Source organism: Scyliorhinus torazame, chromosome 16 (assembly GCF_047496885.1).
Source record: "Scyliorhinus torazame isolate Kashiwa2021f chromosome 16, sScyTor2.1, whole genome shotgun sequence".
Lineage (NCBI taxonomy): Eukaryota > Metazoa > Chordata > Chondrichthyes > Carcharhiniformes > Scyliorhinidae > Scyliorhinus > Scyliorhinus torazame.
In genome coordinates, this window is record NC_092722.1 from 171,279,662 (window position 1) to 171,304,578 (window position 24,917).

At 48.0% G+C, this 24,917-nt stretch overlaps 1 protein-coding gene across 4 annotated transcripts in view; it reads right to left on the minus strand.

The window, feature by feature from the left end:
- The window catches only part of hspa12a (heat shock protein 12A), a 249,330-nt gene that overhangs the window by 25,837 nt on the left and 198,576 nt on the right, over positions 1 to 24,917 (minus strand). For 3 of the 4 annotated variants that reach the window (XM_072479470.1, XM_072479468.1, XM_072479471.1), the window contains one exon: positions 16,146 to 16,317. In XM_072479470.1, coding sequence (XP_072335571.1) covers positions 16,146 to 16,317 — 172 coding nt within the window. The remainder of the gene's footprint in view (positions 1 to 16,145; positions 16,318 to 24,917) is intronic. The other variant, XM_072479469.1, reaches the window with a different exon arrangement.

Here is a 24,917-nt window from a genome sequence, read left to right on the forward strand (position 1 = left end):
GGGGAGGGGGGATATGGGGGAGGGGGGATATGGGGGAGGGGGGATATGGGGAGGGGGGATATGGGGGAGGGGGGATATGGGGGAGGGGGATATGGGGGAGGGGGGATATGGGGGAGGGGGGATATGGGGGAGGGGGGATATGGGGAGGGGGGAATATGGGGGAGGGGGATATGGGGGATATGGGGGAGGGGGGATATGGGGAGGGGGGATATGGGTGAGGGGGAATGTGGGGGATATGGGGGAGGGGGATATGGGGGAGGGGGGATATGGGGGAGGGGGGGATATGGGGGAGGGGGGATATGGGGAGGGGGGATATGGGGGAGGGGGGATATGGGGGAGGGGGGATATGGGGGAGGGGGGATATGGGGGAGGCTCACCCTGCCTGCTCGGACGAGGTCGTTCACCTTCTTGTGGCACTGGGTGCCTGTCCGTGGTGTTAGGGCCACAGCGGTGACGGCCTCTGCCACTTCCCTCCACAGACGCCGGCTGTGGCGTGGGGCAACTCTGCGGCCGTGCCCGGGATACAGGGCGTCCCTCCTCTGCTCCACCGCGTCCAGGAGCGCCTCTACATCGCGTGACTCGAACCTCGGGGCTGAGCGACGGCTAGCCATCCAGTCGGGTGTTGCGGTCGGGTGTTCCGGTCGGGTGGGGGGGAGCTGCGCGGCCTTATGAGCCGTCACGCCGTGCAGCGCGTATGACGCTGCACGGCGTGAACCATTGCGCAAGCGCGGATCCCGTCACGTCGCTGCTAGCCCATTTCGGGCCGGAGACTATCGGCCCATTTTTATGACGTGACGCAAGTGGGATTTGCGCCGTTTTTTGCGCCGATCGGCGGACTTTCCGCCGATAACGGAGAATTTCGCCCCTGGGCGGGATTCTCAATTGCCCGACGGCAAAATTATGTTCAGCGATCAGGCGGAGAATGGATTTTCACACCGAAATTGGGGCTGGCACCGGTTTGACGACGGTCCGCCATGCTTCGCTCCCCCCAAACAGGCGTCATCGTGATGCACGCTGCGCGCCTTTTCAATGATGTGGCGCATCATCGGCCGGCCCACCTGCTATGCTCCATAGCTGATGGGCCGAGTTCCCGACGTCACGGGACCCGTGTGGTTCCACTGGTCGGGAACCCGGCATGCCGGTTGCGGACTGTGTCTAGCGCTGCCACACTTGGCTGGCATCTGTGCCGCTGGCCTGGGGGGCTTCTGCTAGGGCTGGGGGGACTGGTGGAGGTGGCCAGGGGGTGGGCTGTGGGATCGCGGATTGGGTTCGTGCACGGCTGGCGCCATGTTGTATGGCATGACCGCTGCAGGTCGCCAGCCGTGTGCCTGCGGGCCTGGGACCCGGCCATTCTCCGGCCGTTTTCGGCGTGGGAGTTTCCGTCGGCATCGGTGCTAGCCCTTCACCGGTGCCGGAATCGGTGAGGGTTTCACGCCGACTTTTCGGTCGTAAAAGACCATACATGCTCCGCTAGCACCGGCACTTAGCCGCTGAAACAGAGAATTCAGCTTCATATATTTTGTAACTTATGTTATCCTTAAAAATCTGTGTACATCTGTGATATAGGTGGGGTGAAGAAATATTGTATTGTAGTCAATCTTTTCATGTTTAATAAATGTTTTGTTAAAAGTTAATTGGCAGTCTTGAGTCTCCGTTCATCCACATCTCGCAGTCGGGGTGCGATGGGAGCATCTATTGAGCCAAGGGTCCATTCTGGGGCCTGACTGTCCATGTGTAACATTAGCTGGGATCATAACACTTCCCCTTAATCCAGGTCTGTCAGTGGCCACATCAGTTGACTTTGCCTCTTCGGGGAATGCCGTTGCGTTGGTGAGTGTTTCTGCTACTCTGTTGCATTTGTTGGGGAGCCATCTGGGTTTGTTCCTTTCCTTGTTCAGTTGGTGAAAGCAGCTCTTTGTGGTCAGCTGTCTGCGGTGAAGGAGCAGCTTCTCTAGTTGCATCGATCTGTCTGTGGTTGTGGCGATAAAAGTTTTTCATTTTCATTGCATCGAGGTGACAACTGCTTTGCACAGGTTACAAGTTGCCAACTGGACTGACTTGTGTTTCATAGGAGGATAGAACCCCTACAGTGCAGGAGGCCACTACTGAGTGTGTTGAGTGTGTGAATGCTTGCACTCTCAACACTGACATGTTGCTGATCCAGTCTGTAGGAGTTGTCACTTGCATTATTACTCCCACATTTACAAGCTCTTCTATTTTGTCTTTCAGGCTGGACTTGAGCTCAGCTGGAACTCTCTGCGGAAGATGCCAAGTTGGTTTCACACTCTTATCTACTTCAAGATGATATTTATTAGCAAAATATCCAAGGCCTGTGAAAACATTGTTGTAGTTTGTCAGGATCTGTTCACCAATTGTCTGCTCCCTAGGCCTGTAGGTCTTCTTTCTTTCCATTGTATTGTGCTCTCACCTGAGCTTTCCCTCTTGGAGTGAGCAACAATCCATCAGATAACCTCAACTTTACCTTTGATTTTCGGGTCACAGTCTTGAGCAGCCTCACACAGGCCTGCGAAACTCATGATGTTGACATGTTTACCGGGAACTTCACAGTAACTTGATGCTCTCCTTCTGCAGTCATCATTCCAATAGTCACAAACCATGGGCGCAATTTAGCCACGCGTTGTGGCTAGCTTCGATCGGGGCACGCTGAGTGAATAGCGGGAAAGGCCAATTCGCTCGACTTGCTCCCAATGGTAAGATTCAGATCTCGTCCTAGGATGGTGAGAATATCGTTAACTCACATTTGCATTCATTTCAATCTCATTAGTTTGGGGATTGCTTCAGATGCCTGGCCTGATGGCTTCTGAGTGCAAGAGAGGAGGTGAGTAGCCATTTCCATTTTCCGGCATGCAACTCAGGGCACTGAAGCTGCTGCCCAAGTACTCGGGGGGGTGGGGGGTTGAGGGGTTGGTGGTGCGGGGGACCCCTCAGGTGGGGCTGAAGCATTCTCGGTCGGGGGTCGCCCCTGGGATGAGAGGATGAGGGGCTTTCCGTTTCTGATGTCTTCAAGCCATCTTTAACTATTGTGGAGACCCATAACAGGGGCAACTACAGCTGCAGCCTGTCTGTCCAACCAAACTCTCCCAGGACAGAGCCTTGCTGCAGCTTCTATCCTGAAATTCAATTTCACTCCCTTTGACTGTGAACAGCCTCTAACTTCACAGCTGAAGGCTATTTAAAATAAGGAATTAGCCTTGTTAGTTGTGATAGCATCTCACCCCCTCAACTCGAGAGTGCCTCCTCAAGGGCACACATGCGATATATTAGAGGATGATTTGTGCATAGCATGTCAAACAAACTTTGCCTAAACAGTGTGCCTGAACTCTAGGAGCGTCAGTGCCATAGAGGCAGCTGCCAACAATCAAACATGAAAGAGCTGGATTTCAGCACCGGGGATCTTCTCACGACCAAAGGATATGTGTATGATCAGGGGAGGGCACCTGAGCAGGGTCTCCCTAATGTTCTCAGCAGAGGTCTGGATCTAGGGGCTCCTGATATGGTCAGGAGTGAGTGTACAGAGCTAGGTTTGCCAGCACAAGTGGCTCATTGGATGACACTATGAGAGAATGCACAACACGCAAGGGTGGGGGAGACTTGGGGGATTTGAGGGTCCCGGGATGTAGGCCCTACCAGATTGTCGGTCTCTCTCCTTCTCCAATTCTTTACAAATGTAACAATATTTGTTGGTCTGAGTCCCGCGGAAGATGAACTTGGCATTGCTAGTGATTGCTGGAGAAGGCAGGAATAACAATGCAGGGGGCTGCTGCATACCCTGAACACCCGGCTACCCTTCAGGCCGAGGAGGAACCCAGAAGGGAGGCCTGGGGCACTCGGAGATCCCTGGTGTCTTCGGAGACCACCCCAGAATGACAGGTTAACTGATGGAGGACAAGGGATTCCCGCAGAGGCCGTGGCTGGTGATGCCGGAGTGGAGGCCTGAGACCGAGGCGGAGACCCATTATAATGAGGCCCATGTTGCCTCCCATGCTGACATTGAGCAGTGCATCAGGCTGCTGAAAATATGCTTCCAATGCTGGACGTTCTGGTGGTGCCTTGCAATACACCCCCCCCAGAGGTCCGCACACTTTTTGGTGGACTGTTGTGCCCTTTGCAACCTGGCACAGCAGCTCAGCAACATGCTGGAGGAGGAGGGACATACGGCCTCATCCGAGGACCAGGAGAAGCTGGAGGACGGGCCCGATGAGGAGCTGGGGTATGGAGGACAGGTGACGGCAAGGATCCAGCATGCCAGGAGGAAAAGGAAGACCTTCATCATCTCCAGATTCTCATAGGACAAAGCTGTGTCCGTCAGCGCAACCCTCCCACAATTCCCCCCCCACCAGCTGACTTACCAGCCTCGCAGGCATCGCCATGCCACCCTGGTCTGCCCGCTGCCCTCGAGATGCACCGGTATCTGGAGGGGGGATTCGGAAGGACTGGAGAACGCCGTCCTCTCCTTGGTGGCAGGCCCCAGGTTGGCCTTTAGCATTTTCTCCTCCATGACGGTGCCCAGAGGGCCCTGAGGACTCTGTGGGATGAAGGGGCAGCTGGAGTGAACTCCGAAGGCAGCGGCATCTGGTGCTGCCTGTCCTAAAGGCTCATCATTGACTACACCAGGTTGTTGACACCCTCAGCGACGCTCCTCAGTGACTGGGCCATGCTCTTGAGTAACACAGTAATGTCCACCTGCATCTGGGACATGTCCCTCATTGACTGGGATATGATGTTGAGGCCCTCAGCCATGGTCCTCACAGACTGAGCCATGCCTAGGACACCATCACACAAGACGCAGACATTGAATTGGATTGGATTTGTTTATTGTCACGTGTACAGAGGTACAGTGAAAAGTATTTTTCTGCGAGCAGCTCAACAGATCATAAAGTACATGGGAAGGAAAGGGAATAAAAGAAAATACATAATAGGGCAACACAAGGTACACAATGTAACTGCATAAACACCGACATTGGATGATGCATACAGGGTGCAGTGTTAATGAGGTCAGTCCATAAGAGGGTCATTTAGGAGTCTGGTAACAGCGGGGAAGAAGCTGTTTTTGAGTCTGTTCGTGCGTGTTCTCAGACTTTTGTATCTCCTGCCCGATGGAAGAAGTTGGAAGAGTGAATAAGCCGGGTGGGAGGGGTATTTGATTATGCTGCCTGCTTTCCCCAGGCAGCGGGAGGTGTACATGGAGTCAATGGATGGATTGTGCTCCAGGCACCATCTCCTGTGCCCAGTCTTTGGGACTCCTCCAATCGGCATTGCAGTTGCTGCAATGTCACTGACACCCCTCCTGAATGTCACGACTCTGGCCTATCATCTGCATCAGCTGTGGAAGAACCTTGTCCAGAGGCTCGGCATCTGACTGGGACCCAGCTGAGTCCTGGCATCCAGCAAACCTCCAACTGCTGTTTCCCTTGGATGTTCCTGCTTCCACCTGATGTCCATCATCAACTGTGTGGTGCTCAATAGATTGTTTTGCAGAACCCTGTCAACTAATGTTGCCCACCGAGTTGTGTGGCTCTGCGCTGATTGAAGATGGGGGTGATTGAAGATGGGATGCCTCGATGGTGGTCTCCTCGGAGCTTTCCTCTGAGGTGGTCTCTTGGGTGGCAGGGGGTAAGTGACTCCCTTGGATGGCCTGCCCTCATCAGATGGAGATCCTGCGAGACAATGGACATGTGGTGAGAGGGAAAGATCATTTGATCTGACATGAACAACTCACTTGAGACAGGTCATCTGGATGAAGGGCAGTGGATCCTCATCTGTGTGGCTCAGCCAACCTCGCTGTAGGGACCTGCTCTCTCTTCAGCCAACTCTGTCATTTCTAGAGCCTGTTCCTCATAGGGAGTGAGGAATGGGATCTCCGGGACCCCCCCCGCCCCCCATTGGCCTTTTACGGCTTATTATGCTATATCTTCTCCTGCAAAGAGGGCATTGCGAGCCGCACATGATTGGGGGGGGGGGGGGGTCAAAGGGATCTATAGCAGGTGGCATGTGAGGGCGTTGCATCTGGTCATGAAGGGGTTAAGAGGTTGTGCTGCTAGGTGCCAGGGTGTGCTGAGGAACAAGCACGTGGATTGGGTGTGGGAGGGTATGAGGTGTCAGCAGCTCGGTGAGGTCATTAGTCTTCTTCCGACATTATACATCGGTCCTCTTTTGCTTGCTGCCTGATCGGACAGCCGCTGCCATGGCATCCCAGGAGGCATTGCTGACGCCGGTGCTGGTCCTCTGACACCCTTGGGGGGGAACAGGGTGGCCCGTTTCTCATCCACAGCAGTGAGATACCTGGCCAAGTCGGCATCAGCAAAGCAAGGAGCAGGTCTGCGTGTTGCCATCCTTCTGTGGTGACTGGGAGTGAGTGGTGAGGGAGTGCTTAAAAGCAGTTCCTGCTTGTTAGCGGCAGAAGCTGAGGCACAAGTCAGGTGAATCAGATGACGAGGGAGCCACTAATAGTGAGAATCGCGTGGTGGCTCGTTTTTGGCATTTAGTGCAGTTGAATACACGCCACAATCTCGCCAATGCGGCCATCGAGAAACTCTCCGCCAATCACGCCCAAAATGACACTTTGACATTTTTACGTTAAATCGCGTATTTTATAGTGCCAACCTAGTCCAGGCTTTTGAGTGCTTTATCAGAATCAATGTCTGACATCTCTCCAGCAACCATTTTAATTCGGCTTGCTTTTCCTTTTCCAACAAGACTCCTGTGTGCAAAGTCATTCAGTTAGAGCACAGCTTTCCCCACACCAGGCATGTTTCCTTTTCATTTGAATGGCGCCCTCTGCATCAATTACATCCAATACTCTGGCTGTGATATTTCTGCTGGCATTTCCACAAATAGTTCTTCCTGTTTTCCATTGCCTTGTGCTTGAAAGGCCTGAAATGCCTCTACGCATAGAGCAAAGCTTCATCAGTCCTTCCACTAATATCCTTTAGCTGATAAATAAGCATTTCAGTGCTTCTGTACATGTCAATAGCTTTCTCATCTTTCAGCAGACATGCTCTTATGGCAGGAACTTGTGTTCCTAAGACAATCCTATTTCTGATCAGATCAGCACGGGCACCATGGTAGCATAAGTGGTTAGCACAGTTGCTTCACAGCTCCAGGGTCCCAGGTTCGATTCCCAACTTGGGTCACTGTCTGTGCGGAGTCTGCATGTTCTCCCCGTGTCTGCGTGGGTTTCCTCCGGGTGCTGTGGTTTCCTCCCACAGTCCAAAGATGTGCAAGTTAGGTGGATTGGCCATGCTAAATTGCCCTTAGGTTAGGTGGGGTTATTGGTTTACGGGGATAGGGTGGAGGTGAGGGCTTAAGTGGGATGCTCTTTCCAAGAACCAGTGCAGACCCAATGGCCTCCTTCTGCACTGTAAATTCGATGAGCTATGATCTATGATCCTTCAGTTGATCAAATTCTCAAGATTCAGCTAGATGTCTCAGTGCCGTTACATACCGATCAAAATTCTCATCTTCTTCCTGAACTTTGGTGTTGAACACATAGTATTCATAAATAACATTAGCAAAGGGTTCACAGTGGGTCATCACGGTCTCCAAAACTTCAAAAGGCTGCTTTTCCTGCTTCTCCGTGAGATGCAGGGTGCAATACAACTAGTAGCACTCCTTCCTCAGCACTGATAACAGAGTTGCTACTCTTATTTTTTTATAGATTTCTAGTACAACTCTGGCAATTTCATAGTTCTGTCATTGAGACTGAAAGAATTTCCAATTCATTCTCAAATCTTCCTTCATCTCTATAGGATCTGTACCAGAATATTCAAACTATACAATGCACCCAGCAGTCAATGCCCTGTTCAAAGTTGCTGAAGTTTTAATTATTATCTGCTGTATCTTGCAGTGGCTGACTCTCTTACAGCTGTCAAAGCCATTGAAATTCTGCTGAACACTCCTGCCACCATCATCCGTGTAGTGGGCACCAGAACTTCTGCCTCAATCCCTTACTCACTGACGAATTATATCAGAGGTCACATGAGTCATAGATCACATGACTATGGCAAGTCACAGTACACAACAGACAACCATGCACCAAAGCATTTCTCCAAATACTCTTGCTTAGACAGGGATAATGAAATGAAAATAATAGAGTGAGTACTTGCTGTTCTGAAGAAAGTACTGTGATGTCACGAGAACATGAGTTTACAATTGACCAACGTTTGACCTCACTTTCAGGTGGAATGAATAAAGCAAAAAATACGAAAATCACAAGTAAGGCAAAATTAAGGAATTGTTAGTCAGTGGGGCTGAATTTAAAAGTGTCCAATACAAAGGTTCATTCATTGACTTTACTCTTTCTGGGGTGTCTTACCCACCTGGACACAGAGTGGAAATTCAGCCACATGCACACAAATCTTTCCAGCTATTGATATGAGCTGTCAGAAAATCATGCTCATTTGTCACTTAATTTTCAACACGTCCCCAGTGGCTAAGGCTATCCCTCTGGAGCATGATGTCTGAAAACTATCTTTGTAACTTTGTTTTAAAATATTATTTTCAAACAAAATCCACAAGCTAACGTGTATACAGTACTCATCACTAAGAATGTTCTAACTCATGGACTTCGTCTTTGAAGTAGGAAACTTTCATTCTGTGTGAACTCCAAAGAAAGAAATTCATGAGCATGAGATTAAAATTTAGCTACCAGGGCAAAATCAGTTGCATCCCTGCAGTCTTCCCCCATAGCTAATTGCAGTGTGACTGACAGTGATGCACGGTCAGCCGTATAACTATAGTCTGCTGACTGCACATTGCACTCCAGAGATACTGGTACGAGAATTCAGGAGCAGATTAACTGCTGTCTTGCTGAAGGGTCAAACACTGAGAATAAGACTGCTCCATTGACTTGCTTCAGTAAATGAACAAGTTAAATTGTTCCTCACATATAATTTGAGTAAATAAATATCTTGAACTAGAGCAATTGTAAAATTGTAATTGTTTTCATGTATTCTTACTCTTCTTCACCAGAACAGTCATCCAAATTGTGTCAGATTTATTGATTACCATTAACATTTCTCGGGCCCTTTATAACACTTTTTCCTGTCTTCTAAAAACAAACTAAAAGCACTGAAAAGGCCTGCTTTTGGTCAGATAACACCCATAGACTATTACATAGAAATTACAACATAGGAACAGCCATTTAGTTCCACCAGTTTAAGTCTCCATTTATCCGCCACATAAACAGTACAAGTTCAATTCTCATTTCCCTTAATACTCCTTCAAACTTTTCTTAAATGTTGATATGGGTTCTGGCTTCAACCACTCGATCTGATAGTATGTTACAAACTGTTTACCTGATCTGATAGTGTGTTAGAAACTTTATACCTTTGTATAAACCTTGTACAAAAACAAAATCATCTCTCAGTGCTAAATCTCTTTAATTATTCTTATACTTATGATGCAAAAGGAAGCAGCGCGTAAACTAGTTCTGGTGAATGAAGCGGGGTAGATACAGTGTGTTGCAGTGGGAGAACAGCAGGTTGTTAGTGATCATTGTATAAGTAGGTTTAAAATATTTATGAAAAGGGCCACAAAAAATACCCAAAGGTAAAAATACCCAACTAGAAGAGAGCTGATTCCAGTGATTTGAGAAGAGATACAACACAGGTAGACCAGAAACAAATATTTGCCAGATAAACAGTAAATGAGCAATGGAAGGCCTTCAGGATGGAAGTAGTATGGATGCAACCCAAGCATATTCCTATGAGGAGGAAAGTTAGGGAATCATAGGTAGAGTTGGCTGAATGACAATGTGATTAACATAAAACAGAAAAAGGTAGATTTACGACAAATGTCCGATATGGAATACAGTCAAATATCAGGCAGAATACTGAGAGAGCAGGGGATATTGCAAAAGGATGTAAGATGGGCAAAGAGGGAATACGAGAAAAGATGTGAGTAACATAGAAAATACCCAAAAATCCTTCAGGAGAATGAGAGGTTATCTTATTGAAACATCGGGCGGCACTCCCCCACAAATAGGCACTGGCGCAGCAGTGTGAAAAGTGGCGAGGAAGCCGCCAGCCCCCAAAGGCAGCTTTTCCTGTTGTATCGTTCCGCTCAAAGCCGAAGAAAATGAAGGGGCGGGTCCCATGACATCACACTGACATCCAGTGGCAGGGAAGTGCAGGAGGGGGAATTATCAGCTGTAGAGGCCTAATAATTACATTTAAGTGTATCTAAATGGGGCTCCTTGTGTTCAACATTGGGGGCGCGATTCTCCACTCCCGCGACTAAGTGCCCAAGCCGCCGTGAACGCCGTCGAGGTTCACGACGGTGCGAAACGGCCCCGATCTCGACCGATTCAGGGCCCGAAAATGGGCTAGGATCGGGGCCGCGGGAAACTCGGGGGGCATGTCGCTAAAGCAGCGTTGTCCGCGTGCGCCGGGCATTGGTGCCGCATAAAAGCAGCAGCACATCATCCGCCGCCTAACTGGCGTCACCCGCACATGCGCGGGGTGGCCGGCGCCAACCCGCGCATGCGTGGTTGCCGTCCTCCCCGAGGCCGCCCCGCAAGAAGATGTTGGATGGATTTTACGGGGCGGCGGAGGAAAGGGCGTCCTCCTTCAGAGAGGCTGGCCCGCCGATCGGTGGGCACCGATCGCGGGCCAGACCCCTTTTGAGTGCAACCCCGGTGAAAGAAACCCCCTCATCCCCCCACAGGCCGCCCCTCCAGCTTTCCCGCGCTGTTCCCGTCGGCAGCGACCAGCTGTGAATGGCGTCGGCGGGAAGCTGTCGTTTTGGGCCAGCCGCTCGGGCCGGAGAATAGCGGGTGTAGCGGAGAATCGCCATTTTGGGTGTACCAGGCGATTCTCCGGCCTGCGCCGCGCAGATCTCGACGGGGCCGTTCCCGCCGCTTGGGTGCATCGCGGGAGGGCGTCGGACCAGCGTCGTGGGGAAAAATGGCGCGCCAGCCAATTCTCCCAACCGGCGCGGGAGCAGAGATTCGCGCCCTGGGTTCCTGTTATGTCATGGACTTTGGGGGGGGGGGGGCAAGAGGAGGGGGTTAGGGGACAATCACTACAGGAAACCCTGATGCCAAAACCGCGTTATGGAATGCCTGCCAGATTTCCCACTTTTGCCGCCGGTCCCGCCCCCCAAAAAAAGGAGAGTAAGATCCTCCCCATAAGATTCTGAGGGGGCTTGCAGGGTAGATGCCGTTATGGGAGAAGTTAGAACTAGGGGGCACCGTTTTGAGAAGGTGTCTCCCATTTGAAACACCCATATTACATGGGTAAAGAAAAGTAAATTAAATAAATATTAAACTGATTAGTTGATTGCTTATTTCCATTGTGAACTGGAAAATGGACGATGCATAACACCAGTTCCCTCAGAAATCACTTCTGTTTCGTTTTTCCTTCTTTCCTACTGGAATTTTGTTGAAACCTATGCTGGTCTTAATCCTTGTGCTGATTCGAGGTGCATGTCCATAGAACGCTACAAAGTGAACAAGGGCTACGGGATCGGGTCAATCCACAAATTGTCAATTTTCTATTGCTGCTTTTGGCTTGTAATAAATGCAAATAATATCTGTACATTAGTGTAAACTCCAGCTTGGTGTCCCATCATTCTCTTGCCTCAGAAAAACACAAACAAGACAAATCTCTAGCATGCAAAATGGGGATGTACAGACCCAGTAGCAGGTTTCATTACATCGCCAGTAAGTGATTCAAATCAATGGCATGCAAAATCTAACATAGTTTTGTAAATACAATATCTGACTTACAAAGAAAGCGTATTAAAAACCTTTTCTTCTATTAACATGGAAGGTCCTGCAGTTGATAGATTTTTAAATTAATTTGATTAATGCAGAACCGCTTGTATCATTGTTTTATATGTGATTAATTTTCAGTGTAAATGTTCAACGCATTGTCAGTGTTTTTTTTTTTAAACAAAATTGACTTCTCAGGCTTTTAATATTGGGCAAAGAAGGCTCTTGAAAATAACCAAAAGAAGTGAAAAGCAATTAATGAAGCATTTTCAGAACACTTTGGCAAACATGACAAAAAAATAGCAAAACATGCAGGGTAACAAAAGCACTTCTCTGCCCAAATTAAAAATACAACAGGATTACTTCTATCAAGGCTGAAAAGAACTGAGTGACATTCCATTGTTCCAACTATTGCAGAAGAATATTAGAAAATTATGCACAAAAGTGAACAAAAAATACTTTTACCAACTTAATATCAAAGAAGAATTGAAACCTTCAAAGGCAGGATTTGAAAATCTATGGGCCAGTGATGCCGGACATTATCTCAGGCTTGTGTCAGTCCCAGGTGGACATTTCAGATTTAGGGGATTCAAGTGCACTTCACACTAGAGGTATAAATTCAAAACAAGTTAGCTTCCCAAATCTTCAGATGCCTAGGCTGCATCATAGCCTAAACTCCACAATTGTTGGTTTTGGTGATCTACCTCCACCAATCACAATTTGCATTCCACTGACAGATGCAGGATCTTCTGCTTCTTGGAGCACCTACCCCTGGCCATGGTTCACACAACCCTTTATGTAAAATCAAGATCTACCATATCTGGTCCCTCACAATTTTCCAGTCATTCCAATGGGAAAAGAGGGGAGGGGTGCATATTGGATTTTTGGGAACATCGCCTTGATGTAAAAGTGTTTTCACATTAGTTGTTAAACATACAATACAATAGCATAAATTACATCAATGACTCGAATGCCACTTGCACGTAACTTCATTGTGATAAAAATCATAGTGGACTATTTTGGATTGTCCCAAAGAGAAAATGTTTTGTTAAACAATTCTTTTGAGAAGGCAATGCTGTTTTAATGACTGAAAATGTTAATAAGCATTCAAGAGGAAATAATGCTTGGAAAATACCTCACAAGATATGTAAACAAATAAATAAATTTACAATAATCCGTAAAAAGATGACATTGCACAGAGCTTCAACCCAAAATATATCTAATATTGCACATTAGAAAATCTCACAGCCCAGCAACATCTTCTGCAAAGTCAATTTTCACCATAGCAACTATGAAACACTTTTATTGGCCTGTTCATACTTTATGTTGTTCAGGTGGTTAGCCAGAGAACTCCTCCTCATTACAATAATTCAAAGTTCAAAAAATGAAACACAACAGTTTGGAAATTCTTGCACTAATTTTGATTATTAAATTTTTGGAGATGATTTCTCATGCTACTTCCATGATATTCCTATTTTCAGGCAGCTAACTAAAATTTGGGCTGGAAGTCCTGCATAGTGGCTCAACTGTAGACCACAGAGCAACAGCTGCAGATTCCCTGAAGTAACTGGGAGCTCCAAATATAAACAGTTCAACAATTAAAATGGCATTGGGAAAACAAAGAGAGTTGTTCACTCACCCATCTGCTGTAAATAACTATTGACTGAATAAAAGCCTTTTTAATTCACCAAGAGCGGCAAACAATCTGCAAAGACTTAGTAGAAAAGGCACATGCTTAAAGAAACTGATAGCTATTTCCTCAGAAACTCCTGCAGCAGCAGGAGTGGGAAGAGATAGCTTAAACATGTGACCCCCCCCCCCCGCCCCCAGTCTCAGATATATCTAACTTACATAAAAATTCCTCACAATGCACAGCACAGAGATGTCTAGCATAATCAGCATCAGAAATAAGTATCGGTTAAATCCTGTTGCATGCCAACTTACTTTGGCTTGATGAAAAGAAGAACTCGATTAAATGTCAGACACATGAAAACATGCACAAGAACCAAGGGGCGAGTACCATTTTAACTCCAGTACCCTACATGCACAGTTTGTAAAAAAGGAAATAAATGTTATGCACTTGACTTTGGCAGGGACACAAATTGACTGGAAAAGGGTGTATTTGAGAAAAAAAGGATTAAACTACAAGACAAAAGTCATTAGGGTGTCATTATTTGTCAGGCGTGGTTTCCCCTTTAAGAAATATTGATCATGACACGCATGAGCTAATCATGATGTATGCAATGGAGCTCATGCCGCAACCAGACCAATCAAATATGCCACTGGCATTTCCATTGGTACTTTGAAACAGTGGTGTACTTACATGGATGGATCTGGGGCAACCTTAAAGCCCACCCCTTCCCACCCCCCAGGTTTTTGAGGATAATTATTCTCTGCTGAATGCCCCACAGCATCTATCCGTAAAGAATGTCTAGCATGTATCTCAATAATTAGGATGGCAAAGCCATCGCAGAGTGTAGCCAAAGAGGATATAGCAAAGGTGCCCGCTATGCAGCCAGGCAATAATTCTACACACCTTCCAAGAAGTGCCATAGGTGCATCATTTCTTAAAGTGGAAAACCATGTTTGCTGAGTAGTGATGCCCAAATCGCCTTGGTTTGCACTTTCATACTCAATTAAACCAATGAAAATGAAACAGGAACTGCTGGCAGCAGTCAGCAGAACAGGCAGCATCAAAGCCATGACAAACAAATCATCAACCCAAAACATTGTTCTGTTTTTCTCTCCAGAGATGTTGCTTGACCTGCTTTCAGAATGTTCTTTTTTTATTTCAATCTTACAGCCTTCAGTGTTTTGCTTTCTCTAAAAGTTAATGTACAAATCTCATGAATAATAAGCATAATTTGGGCATTCATAGTACTGCAGCTAAAATGAATACTGCCCTATCACTGGAATATGGGCCCATGGAGTCACAGTAGTCAGCGATGTATTTCAGACATTGAAGTGCAGACTGCATTATGATTTTCCAATGTGCATTTGGTTGGTGAGATTACCTGCTGCCAGAGCAACCTTTTAAAATTGTCTCCACATGGTTAAATATTGAAACATTGAACTCTGTTGTTTGATATTAAATTTCAAAAGGCTATCTATTGTAATGATACAGGTTTTACCGCAATTAATTGGAATTATTATCATTTTGAAAAACTTTTAGGAACTGAGGAATTTGAAGATGTTTTTTTGCCTTCTCTCCTGAACCAAAATGGGATGCAATTCCATTGGCCTTTATTTTATTTCAATAACTCACTCATTCCTCTTCTATGAGGCCGGATGGTGATTGAAAGCAAGCTATTTAACAGTGGGAGTCTCATCCTGTGCCCACTCTACAGACACACATGCATAGGCATAAGGCACAAACAGACAAGTACACATGTGCACAAAAGTGCATTCGTTCTCAGGCACATATAGATACACACGTGGATTCCAGCAATGGCTAGTGGAGCATGAACTGATGCTCCTTCAGAAGCACAGGAGTGGTGTGGCTCTCATTGTTCAGATTGGCTCAAATAGGATCAGTTAGTTCAGCGGTGTCAAAGGGAATTTGAGGGAACTCTCATTTCTGGAATATTACAATTTTGATTATTTCCATGGATCAGAGACTTTTGTCTTCTATCACAGCCATATAAGATAGAGAAGAAGTGTTCAGTGCATCAGTAATTTATCACAGATACCATGCAGATTGTGTCAAATACACATTGATATAACCTGCATGCCAGATTTGGTGTAATACTAAATATAAAAATAGTTTTAAGTATCAGAAAAATAATTCAAACCTAGACTTTTAGGTGCTGATTGAAAGGTTTTAGTCAGAACTTTTAAAATGGCCCTCAAAAGATTGAGTTGAGTCTTCTTCTACCTGCATTTTAAAACAAGCACCACTTTATTTGGCCTAAAATTGTATGAATTCACAACTTTGGCAAACACCTTCAAGGCATCCAAAGTCAATTCAATGGGGTCCTGCCATCTTCACCATGGAAATAATTTAACAACTTTATCAATTAAAGTTACCGGCTGTTTCCAACCAAAATTGGTATCGAACATTTCAGGACTTAGTGAAATGTCACTAAAGTTTTAATAAAGTCCAATACTCAGAATAATAATTTTCATTGAAGCAGCGTTCAGGGAATTCTTTTGGGTAAGCCAATGCCACAGCACTGATGTGAATACTGCAGCATGCACATGTTAAAAAAAGAGTCATTTGAATATGTAAAAAGGATTCAACATATTTCAGGCTGAAGTCTTAGATTTATGGGCGGTTTTGAAAAGTAGAAAAAATATTTTGCTGGGTGTAAGGAGAATGCTATTTATTATTATCTGGTGTGATATTGCACCATTTCTGATCAAGAAATTGTTTGGTATTTGCTGACTGCAAGTGACAAACAAGCAAAGATACCATGTGTTATTCCAGATGAAAGTGTTTCAGTGGCGCTATAACCATTGGCAGCATCCTTGGCGCTGAGATCAATCATCTGATGGAGGCGGAGTTTCCGACAGTAGATGGAGGCAGCTTCAGGTTCAAGTGCAATTATCAGCTGTTCTGGACAATCAGGAGATGCCAGACCTGCCTGTGTTGTGAATCAAAGAGGAAAATTAGTCCTAAATAAGATGAACCTAGGAACAAGAGCCAGCTATTCGGCCCATCAATCCAGCTCTTCTATTTCATTAGCCACGGTAATTCTACATTTTCAATTCTCCAATGGCCATTACACAACCCTGAGATGGACAGCCTGTGCATGCTTCTCCCTGTCTGAAGCAATGGATTATAAATCACCCTCCATCTCTCTTAATACCTTTATTTCCCAAGCATCAGTCTCACTTTTAAATACATTCATTGACTTTGGATCTCTGCAGTGCCTCTATATTCACACATTGCTTTGCACAAAGAGGTTTTTCCTGGCTTTTACTTGAATTTTAACTGGTTTACCTTGAATTTTGTCATTTTGTCCCTTTGTTCTGGACTCTCCTACTATAGGAGAGAGTTGTCAATTCCCTTCATGCTTTTAACCTTAATCAGATCACCTAATGCCAAAGGAATATTGTTTAGTCTTTGTTACAATCCCCACGAGATCCACTGGGATGATGCAATAAATCTCCCCAAGAGCTTCGTGGAGTACGAGCTCTCCTGCTGGGGGGTGGTGGCCCATCAGCGAGCTAGTTCATTCAGTTCCTTAGAAGCCGGCCCAGGTCGGAGCCGTGCCACAGTGGAGACCCGGCTGGGGCTGTTATTGTAAATACTTTACTTTTGGTAATAAACTATTCTTTTGACTCTCCTTTCTGGACTTCTCCTTGACTACTAAATTGGTGACTAGGATAAAGCAGAACTACTGTCAGCACAGCTGACTATTTGGAGCACAGCCACCTCTCTTCACAAACAAATGAAGTTTGCACCATTTTGAAGCTGCCGCTCTTTGGCAGACTCGATGCAGGTGTTGAGGGTTAGACTCTATACGCGGAGCATATGCGCTTTTCATTTTAAGGTAAACACTATCATTAGGTATGATCGCCAGGCGGTAATTATTCTGACCACCTGTGGGGCACCCACTTTCAGCATCATAAAGAACCTGATGTACCCCGTGCCCCCAGACTCCAAGACATTCGAAGAGATAGTGGTGCTTGTAGCAACCTCTACAATGCCAAGTCATCATTTATCGTACAGCGGTACTGATTTAATATGGCTAGAGTGTCCTCCAGGGGTGTCTTTACCAAGCTTTCGGCATAGTTGTGTAAAAAGGTAGTTTTGTGAAAATAGTCCATCCCTACCTGAGAGCAACAGGATTGCCTTGTATGCGGGGTAAATAATATGCCGACCCAGCGGAAATTGCTGACCGAGCCATTGCTTGACCTATAAAAGGCCATTGTGATCTCCCTCTCACGGGAGAGTGTGGAGAAGGGAGCCCAGGAGCTCCAAGCGATTTCAGGGATGGAGGTAAACAGCGTAGGATGTTGGCCATTCCAATGAACAGTACCCCCGAGGACTGGGACCCTGGAATCCCATCCTGGCCTGAACACCACTGCGACCAGGCCCGTTGGCCAAGGGCGTTACTGCCAGGCGGGAAACCTCCCTGGAATCAATGGAGGATGACCCAAGACAGTACGGCACTTGTGGCCGGCAAAGTCGCAGGGGTAGGAAACCACAGGTTAGTCAGCAAACTTGCCACCCTACCCCGAGGGAGACTCCAGTCCAGCGCCCGGACCCACCACTCAGAACAACCCGTTGACGAGGAGTATATGAAATTGAATTGCATTGCCGCGCCATGAGTTGCCCCCATCAGGATTCCGTCCAGGTGAACAGCCACCCATTAGAGATGGGGTTGGACACAGCGGCTGCAGATTCGGTAAAAGGAATCAGGATTGGAATTTAACAGTTGGGTTTGCGGGACACTGAGGCTAGCAACATATACAAGAGAACACTAGCCATAGTGGGCACAGCGATGACCCCAATTACATACGGGCAGCAGTCCGTTAAGCTCCCATTAATAATAAAGAAGGGCCCTGCACCGGGTCTTGGGGGCCATGTCTAGCTACAACGCCTCCAGTTGGACTGACAACAGATCATCTGGATGGGTACCAGAGGGCTTTACGAAGTATTGAAGAAGTACCCAGAAATCTTTCAGGAAGGCCTGGGCAAAATTACGAGGCCGTAGCCAAAATATATGTGGACCCTGAGACGGAGCCCAAGCACGTTTGGGCCCGCCCAGTCTCCTATGCAGTGCTGGCGAAAATTGAGTATGTACTCAGCTGACTGGAAGGTGTCGGTATCATTTGGCCGGTACAGTTTGCTGATTGGGCAGCGCCGTTAGTGCCAGTGCTAAAGCCTGACAAAACTGTATGCCTGTGCAGAGATTATAAGTTGATTGTCAACAAGCTCTCCCGCCTGGACAGGTACCCAATTCCACGGATAGCAGACCTCTATGCAAAGTTAGCAGGGGGTCTTTCCTTTTCCAAGCTTGACATGACCCACGCTTAGCTACAGCTGGAACTGGATGCCAATTCCAGGCATTACATAACCATTAAAACCCACAGGGACCTCTACAAATACAGGAAATGAAAATGAAAATGAAATGAAAATGAAAATCGCTTATTGTCACAAGTAGGCTTCAAATGAAGTTACTGTGAAAAGCCCCTAGCCGCCACATTCCGGCACCTGTTCGGGGAGGCTGGTACGGGAATTGAACCATGCTGCTGGCCTGCCTTGGTCTGCTTTCAAAGCCAGCGATTTAGCCCTGTGCTAAACCAACCCCTGTGCTAAACCAGGAGACTGCTGTTTGGAGTGTCATCGGTTTGCACAATTTTTCAGCACCTTATGGAGAGTATCCTAAGAGGGCTACTGTATGTGGTGGTCTACTTGGATGACGTCCTGGTCACCGGAGTCATGGAATGGGAGCACCTGAACAACCTGGAGGAAGTCCTCCGTCGGTTTTCCAAGACGGGCATCTGCCTCAAGAGGGAAAAGTGTGCTTTCTATGGAAGTTATGTGGATGGAGTATCATGTGGATTGGATTGGATTTGATTTACTATCACGTGTACCAAGGTACAGTGAAACATTTTGCTCTGCGTGCGGTGCAGATAGATCGTCCCATACATGAAAAAACATAGGACATACATAAATACACAATGTAAATACATAGGCACAGGCATCATGGGAGCAAATGGAGTGTAGTACTACTCTGTGGAGAAGGTGTGTGGAGAGATCAGTTCAGTCCACTCAGGAACCTGGTAACAGCAGGGAAGAAGCTGTTTTTGAACCTGTTAGTCTGTGTTCTCAGACTTTTGTATCTCCTGCCAGATGGAAGAAGTTGGAAGAGAGAATAACCCGGCTGGGAGGGGTCTTTGATTAAGCTGCCTGTTTTCTCAAGGCAGCGGGAGGTGTACACAGAGTCAATGGTTGGAAGGCATTTCGTGTGATGGAGTGGGCTGTGTTCAGTTATAGTTTCTTACGGTCTTGGGCCGAGCAGTTGCCATACCAGGCTGTGATGCAACCAGATAGGATGCTTTCTATGTAGCATCTGTAATAATTGTCAAGCGTCGATGTGAACATGGCAAATTTCCTTAGTTTCCTGAGGAAGTATAGGCGCTGTTGGGCTTTCTTGGTCGTAATGGCAATGTGGGTGGACCAGGACAGATTTTTGGTGATGTGCACACCTAGGAATTTTAAGCTGTCAACCAAATTCGGCATGTCCACATTAACTCTTACCAACTTTTAGAGATGAAAGCATGCTATCCTATCTGGCTGCATCGCTTTAAGGAATTTGGCCGCTGCAGAGCGCAATTATTCCCAGATAGAAAAAGAAGGGCTGGCTGTCATACCCATGGTGAAGAAATTTGATCAGGACATGAATGGGCGTCGATTCACCATTGTGATGGACCACGTGCCATTGGTAGGACTCTATAAAGAGGACAAGGCAATCCTGCCAATAGGGTCCGCCTGGATTCAGTGATGGACCCTGTTGCTAGCAGCGTATAAGTACACCTTTGAGCATCACCCAGGCATGCAGATTGTGAACGTGGACACGTCGAACAGGCTCCCGCAGTCGACACGCCTCTCATCCCCACTGAGTCACCGCCATCCAGATACACGACTGGATGCGAAAAGACTCCGCATTGGTGAAAGTACGGCACATCATCTTACAAGGGGCCAGTAAGGGAAACTGCCCGAAAAACTACTAGCCTTTGATGCCAAAATTCAGGTGCTCAGTGTGGAAGATGCCATCCTTTTTGAGGAGTTCAGGTCGTCGTCCCAAGCCAGGGCAGAGACGCTATGCTTCAGGATCTGCGTAATCTACACCCAGGGATGTCAAAAAATGAAAATGTTGGCCCGCAGCTATGTATGGTGGCCAGGTCTGGATGGTGCGATCGAACGACTGGCCCAATAATGTGCCACATGCCAAGAACAGCAGAAACTCCCGCCAGTCGCCCCACTGCATCCGTGGGAATAGCCAGGTCAGCCTGGGGTGTGCCTACAGGTCGATTTTGCCGGTTCTTTCCAAGGGTCCATGTTTTTACTCGTGGTGGACGCCCATTTCAAGTGGCTGGAATACTATTGGATGTCGACCACCACATCGAAGGCTGCAGTTGAGAAGCTACACCTCTCTTTCAGCACCCATGGCATTCTGGAGATACTGGTCAAAGACAATGGCACCCCCTTCACCAGCGACATGTTCAAGCGGTTTATGAAGACAAACGGGGTGCAGCACATCCACAAGGCCCCGTATCACCCTTCTTTGAACGATTTGGCTGAGCGAGCGGTGCAGACCTTCAAGAGAAGAATGAGGATACAGACCATGGCCTCTGGAGATGTGACCAGCAATATTTTTGTTTAGTTATTGGACCACACTGCATGGCGTGACTGGTGTAGCACCGGCAGAACTGTTGATGGGCAGAAGGCTCAGGACCCGCCTCAGCTTCATATTCCCTGATATTAGTAGGAAAGTACGACGTAGCCAGGACCTGCAGAGGCAAAGTCATGGCTGGTGGACGCAGCCCAGGAGTTTCAAACCAGGGGACACAGTGTACGTCCAAAATTTCGGGGACGGTGGTACACCAGACCTGACCAGTTTCTTATCAGGTGTAGACATGTAAACGAATGATGCGGAAGCACCTTGACCACTTCAGAAGAAAGGGGCCAGTGTTAGGCCACACCCTGCCAGACGATACGTCTTTCAGCCACGTAATCCCGAAACATGTGGGACTGTGGACATCGCCCCATGGGAGCCCCCGGCACCGAGATGTGAGAGGTGACAGACTCCAACTCGGAGATGGAGGCACAGGCATCTGAGGCTTCTGACGGCGACTAGTATTACCACCCTGATGGTCATCGAAGAAACGGCGTTCCACGACACGCTATACACCCCCCGACCCAGCCCCGCAGCCACTGGAAGTGCAGCCACGGGCGAAAAGCTGCAGAGGGTTGCAGATGCCCTCCTGCTTCACCTTCTTCAGAGGGATTTATGGACTTCGGGAGGGAGGGATGTTATAACCCCCATGAGACCCACAGGGACGACCCACTTAATCTTCCCATGAGCATTGTGGAGTTCGAGCTCACCACTGAGAGACGGAATCCCATCAGCAGGCTAATTAACTCACTTCCTTAAAGGTCAGCCCAGGTAGGAGCTGTGCTGCAGAGTAGTCCCGGCTGGGAGGTCCTTTCCCGACTCCTGCCTGACTACTAGGCCGGGATTCTCCCGCAATCGGCGGGGCAGCCCGTACTGGCACCAAAGAGTGGCATGAACCACTGCGGTGTCGGGCCGCCCGGAAGGTGCAGAAGCCTCCGCACTTCCGGGGGCTAGGCCGGCGCTGGAAAGGTTGGCGCCGCGCCAACCGGCGTCGAAGGGCCTCCGCCGGCTGCCGCGAGTTGGCGCATGCGCAGGACTGCCAGCGTGTTCTGGCGCATGTGCACAACCGCTGGCGTGTTTTCTGCACATGCAAAGGGGGTTTCTTCTCCGCGCCGGCCATGGCGGAGCCTTACAGAGGCCGACACGGAGGGAAAGAGTGCCCCCATGGCACAGGCCCGCCTGCAGATCAGTGGGCCCCGATCGCGGGCCAGGCCACCGTGGGGGGCCCCCCCATGGCCGGATCTCCCCGCTCCCCCCCTGAGGACCCTGCTAACCGCCCTCCAAGCCAGGTCCTGCCGGTATGGACCTTGTCTATTTCACACCGGCGGGACTGGCCGAAAACGGGTGGCCGCTCGGCCCATCGGGGCCCGGAGAATTGCCGGGGGGAGCCGCTGCCAACGGCCCCCGACTGGCGCGGCGTGATCCCCGCCCCCGCCCGAAAACTGGTGCCGGAGAATTTGGCTCCAACTACTGGAGAGTTTACCACCTGATCCCCAGTAATTACAGTTTTGCCAGGGATCCTTGACATCACACTTGGTCCATAGAATCCTCACAGTGCAGAAGGAGGGCATTCAATCCATGGAGTCTGCCCTCCTAAAGAGCCCTACCTAGGCCCACTCCCCTGCCATATCCCAACGAATCTCCACATTTTTGGACTGTGGAAGGAAACCGGAGCACCCAGAAGAAACCCATGCAGACACTGGGAGAACGTGCAAACTCCACACAGTCACCCAAAGCCAGAATTGAACTCGGGTCCCTGGCGTTGTCAAGCAACAGTGCTACCCACTGTGCCACCGTGCCGTCGTCCCTTATCAGGAGCAGTCACTTTCATCTCACCTCTTTTTTAAAAAATACGTTTATTGAGACATTTAGAAATAAGCATCAAACAAAACCACAACCAGGATGAAAAAGATAATCAACAGATAACAAACAGGAAAGCACAGCATAATTCAATAAATAGTCAACAACCGTGCCCTGCCCTCCCTACCAACCCCCCCCCCCCCCCCCCCCCCGCCCACCATCTCTGCCTCCACCGTTTCTAGTTAACCCTAATCACCCCCTCCCCCCTTCCCCCTGCTAACTTAACTGTCCATAGAACATAGAACATTACAGCGCAGTACAGGCCCTTCGGACCTCGATGTTGCGCCGACCTGTGAAACCACTCTAAAGCCCATCTACACTATTCCCTTATTCCATATGTTTATCCAATGACCATTTAAATGCCCTTAGTGTTGGCGAGTCCACTACTGTTGCAGGCAGGGCATTCCATGCCCTTACTACTCTCTGAGTAAAGAACCTACCTCTGACATCTGTCCTATATCTATCACCCCTCAATTTAAAGCTATGTCCCCTCGTGCTAGACAACACCATCCAAGGAAAAAGGCTCTCACTGTCCACCCTATCCAATCCTCTGATCATCTTGTATGCCTCAATTAAGTCACCTCTTAACCTTCTTCTCTCTAACGAAAACAGCCTCAAGTCTCTCAGCCTTCCCTCATAAGATCTTCCCTCCAGACCAGGCAACATCCTGGTAAATCTCCTCTGCACCCATCCGTGTTGGATTTGTCCTATTTGAGGACAGGACATACATGGGCAGATTTCCACATTGCTGTGTAGATGCCAGAGTTGTAGCTATACTGGAACAACTTGGCTAAAGGAGCAGCTAGTTCTGGAACACAAGACATCACAAGACTATTGCGGGAATGTTGTCAGGGCTCACAGCTTTTGCACTGTCCAGTGGCTTGCCAATATCATGTGGCGTGAATCGAATTGGCTGAACACTGGCACCTGTGATGCTGGAGACCTTAGGAGGAGGCCAAGATGGATCATCCGCCCGACATTTTTAGCTGAAGATTTTTGTAAATGCTTTAGTCTTGTGTTTTGCACTGAAGTGCTGGGCTTCCCTATTATTGAGGATGGGGATATTTGTGGAGCCTCCTCCTCCTGTTAGTTGTTTAATTGTCCATCACCATTCATGGATGTGGCAGAAATGCAGGACTTAGACCTGATACATTAGTTATGGGATGTTTAGCTATCTATCGCATGTTACTTCCATTGTTTGGCATGCAATTAGTCCTTTGTTCATACCCCATTTTAAGGTATGTCTGGTGGTGCTCCAGGCATGACCTCCTGCACTCTTCATTGAACTAAGGTTGATTCCCCAGCCTGATGGTAACAGTAGAGTGGGCGATTTGCTGGATAATAAAGTCAAAGATTATAATTGTGTACAGTTCTGCTGCTGCTAATGGCCCAAAAAGTGCCTAATGGATGCCCAGTTTTGAGTTAATAGATCTGTTCAAAATCTATCCCATCTAGCATGGTGGTAGTGCCACACTAGACAATGTATGGTATCCTCAATGTGAAAACAGGGGTTCATCTCCACAAGGACTGTGCGGTGGTCACACCTATCAATAATGTCATGGACGGATGAATCTGAGACAGATAACTTGGTGAAGACCGTGGTCAAATATGTTTTTCCCTCTTGCACATTCCCTCACCACCTGCTGCAGATCCAATCTTGCAGCTATGTCCTTTAGGAGTCGGCCTGTTTGATCAGTAGTGGTGTTATGGAGCCACTCATGGTGGACATTAAAGTCCCACACCCAGAGTAGATTCTGTGCCCTAGCCACCCTCCAAGTGCTTCCTTCAAGTGGTATCCAACATGCAGGAGTACTGTTCATCATCTGAGGAGGGAGTGATAGGTGTGTCAATCAGCAGGAGGTTTCCTTGCCCAGGTTTGATCTGATGCGCCATGAAACTTTGTGGGATCCAGAATTGATTTTGAGAACTTCCAAGGCAACTTCCTCCTGACTGTATACCACTGTGCCACTAAC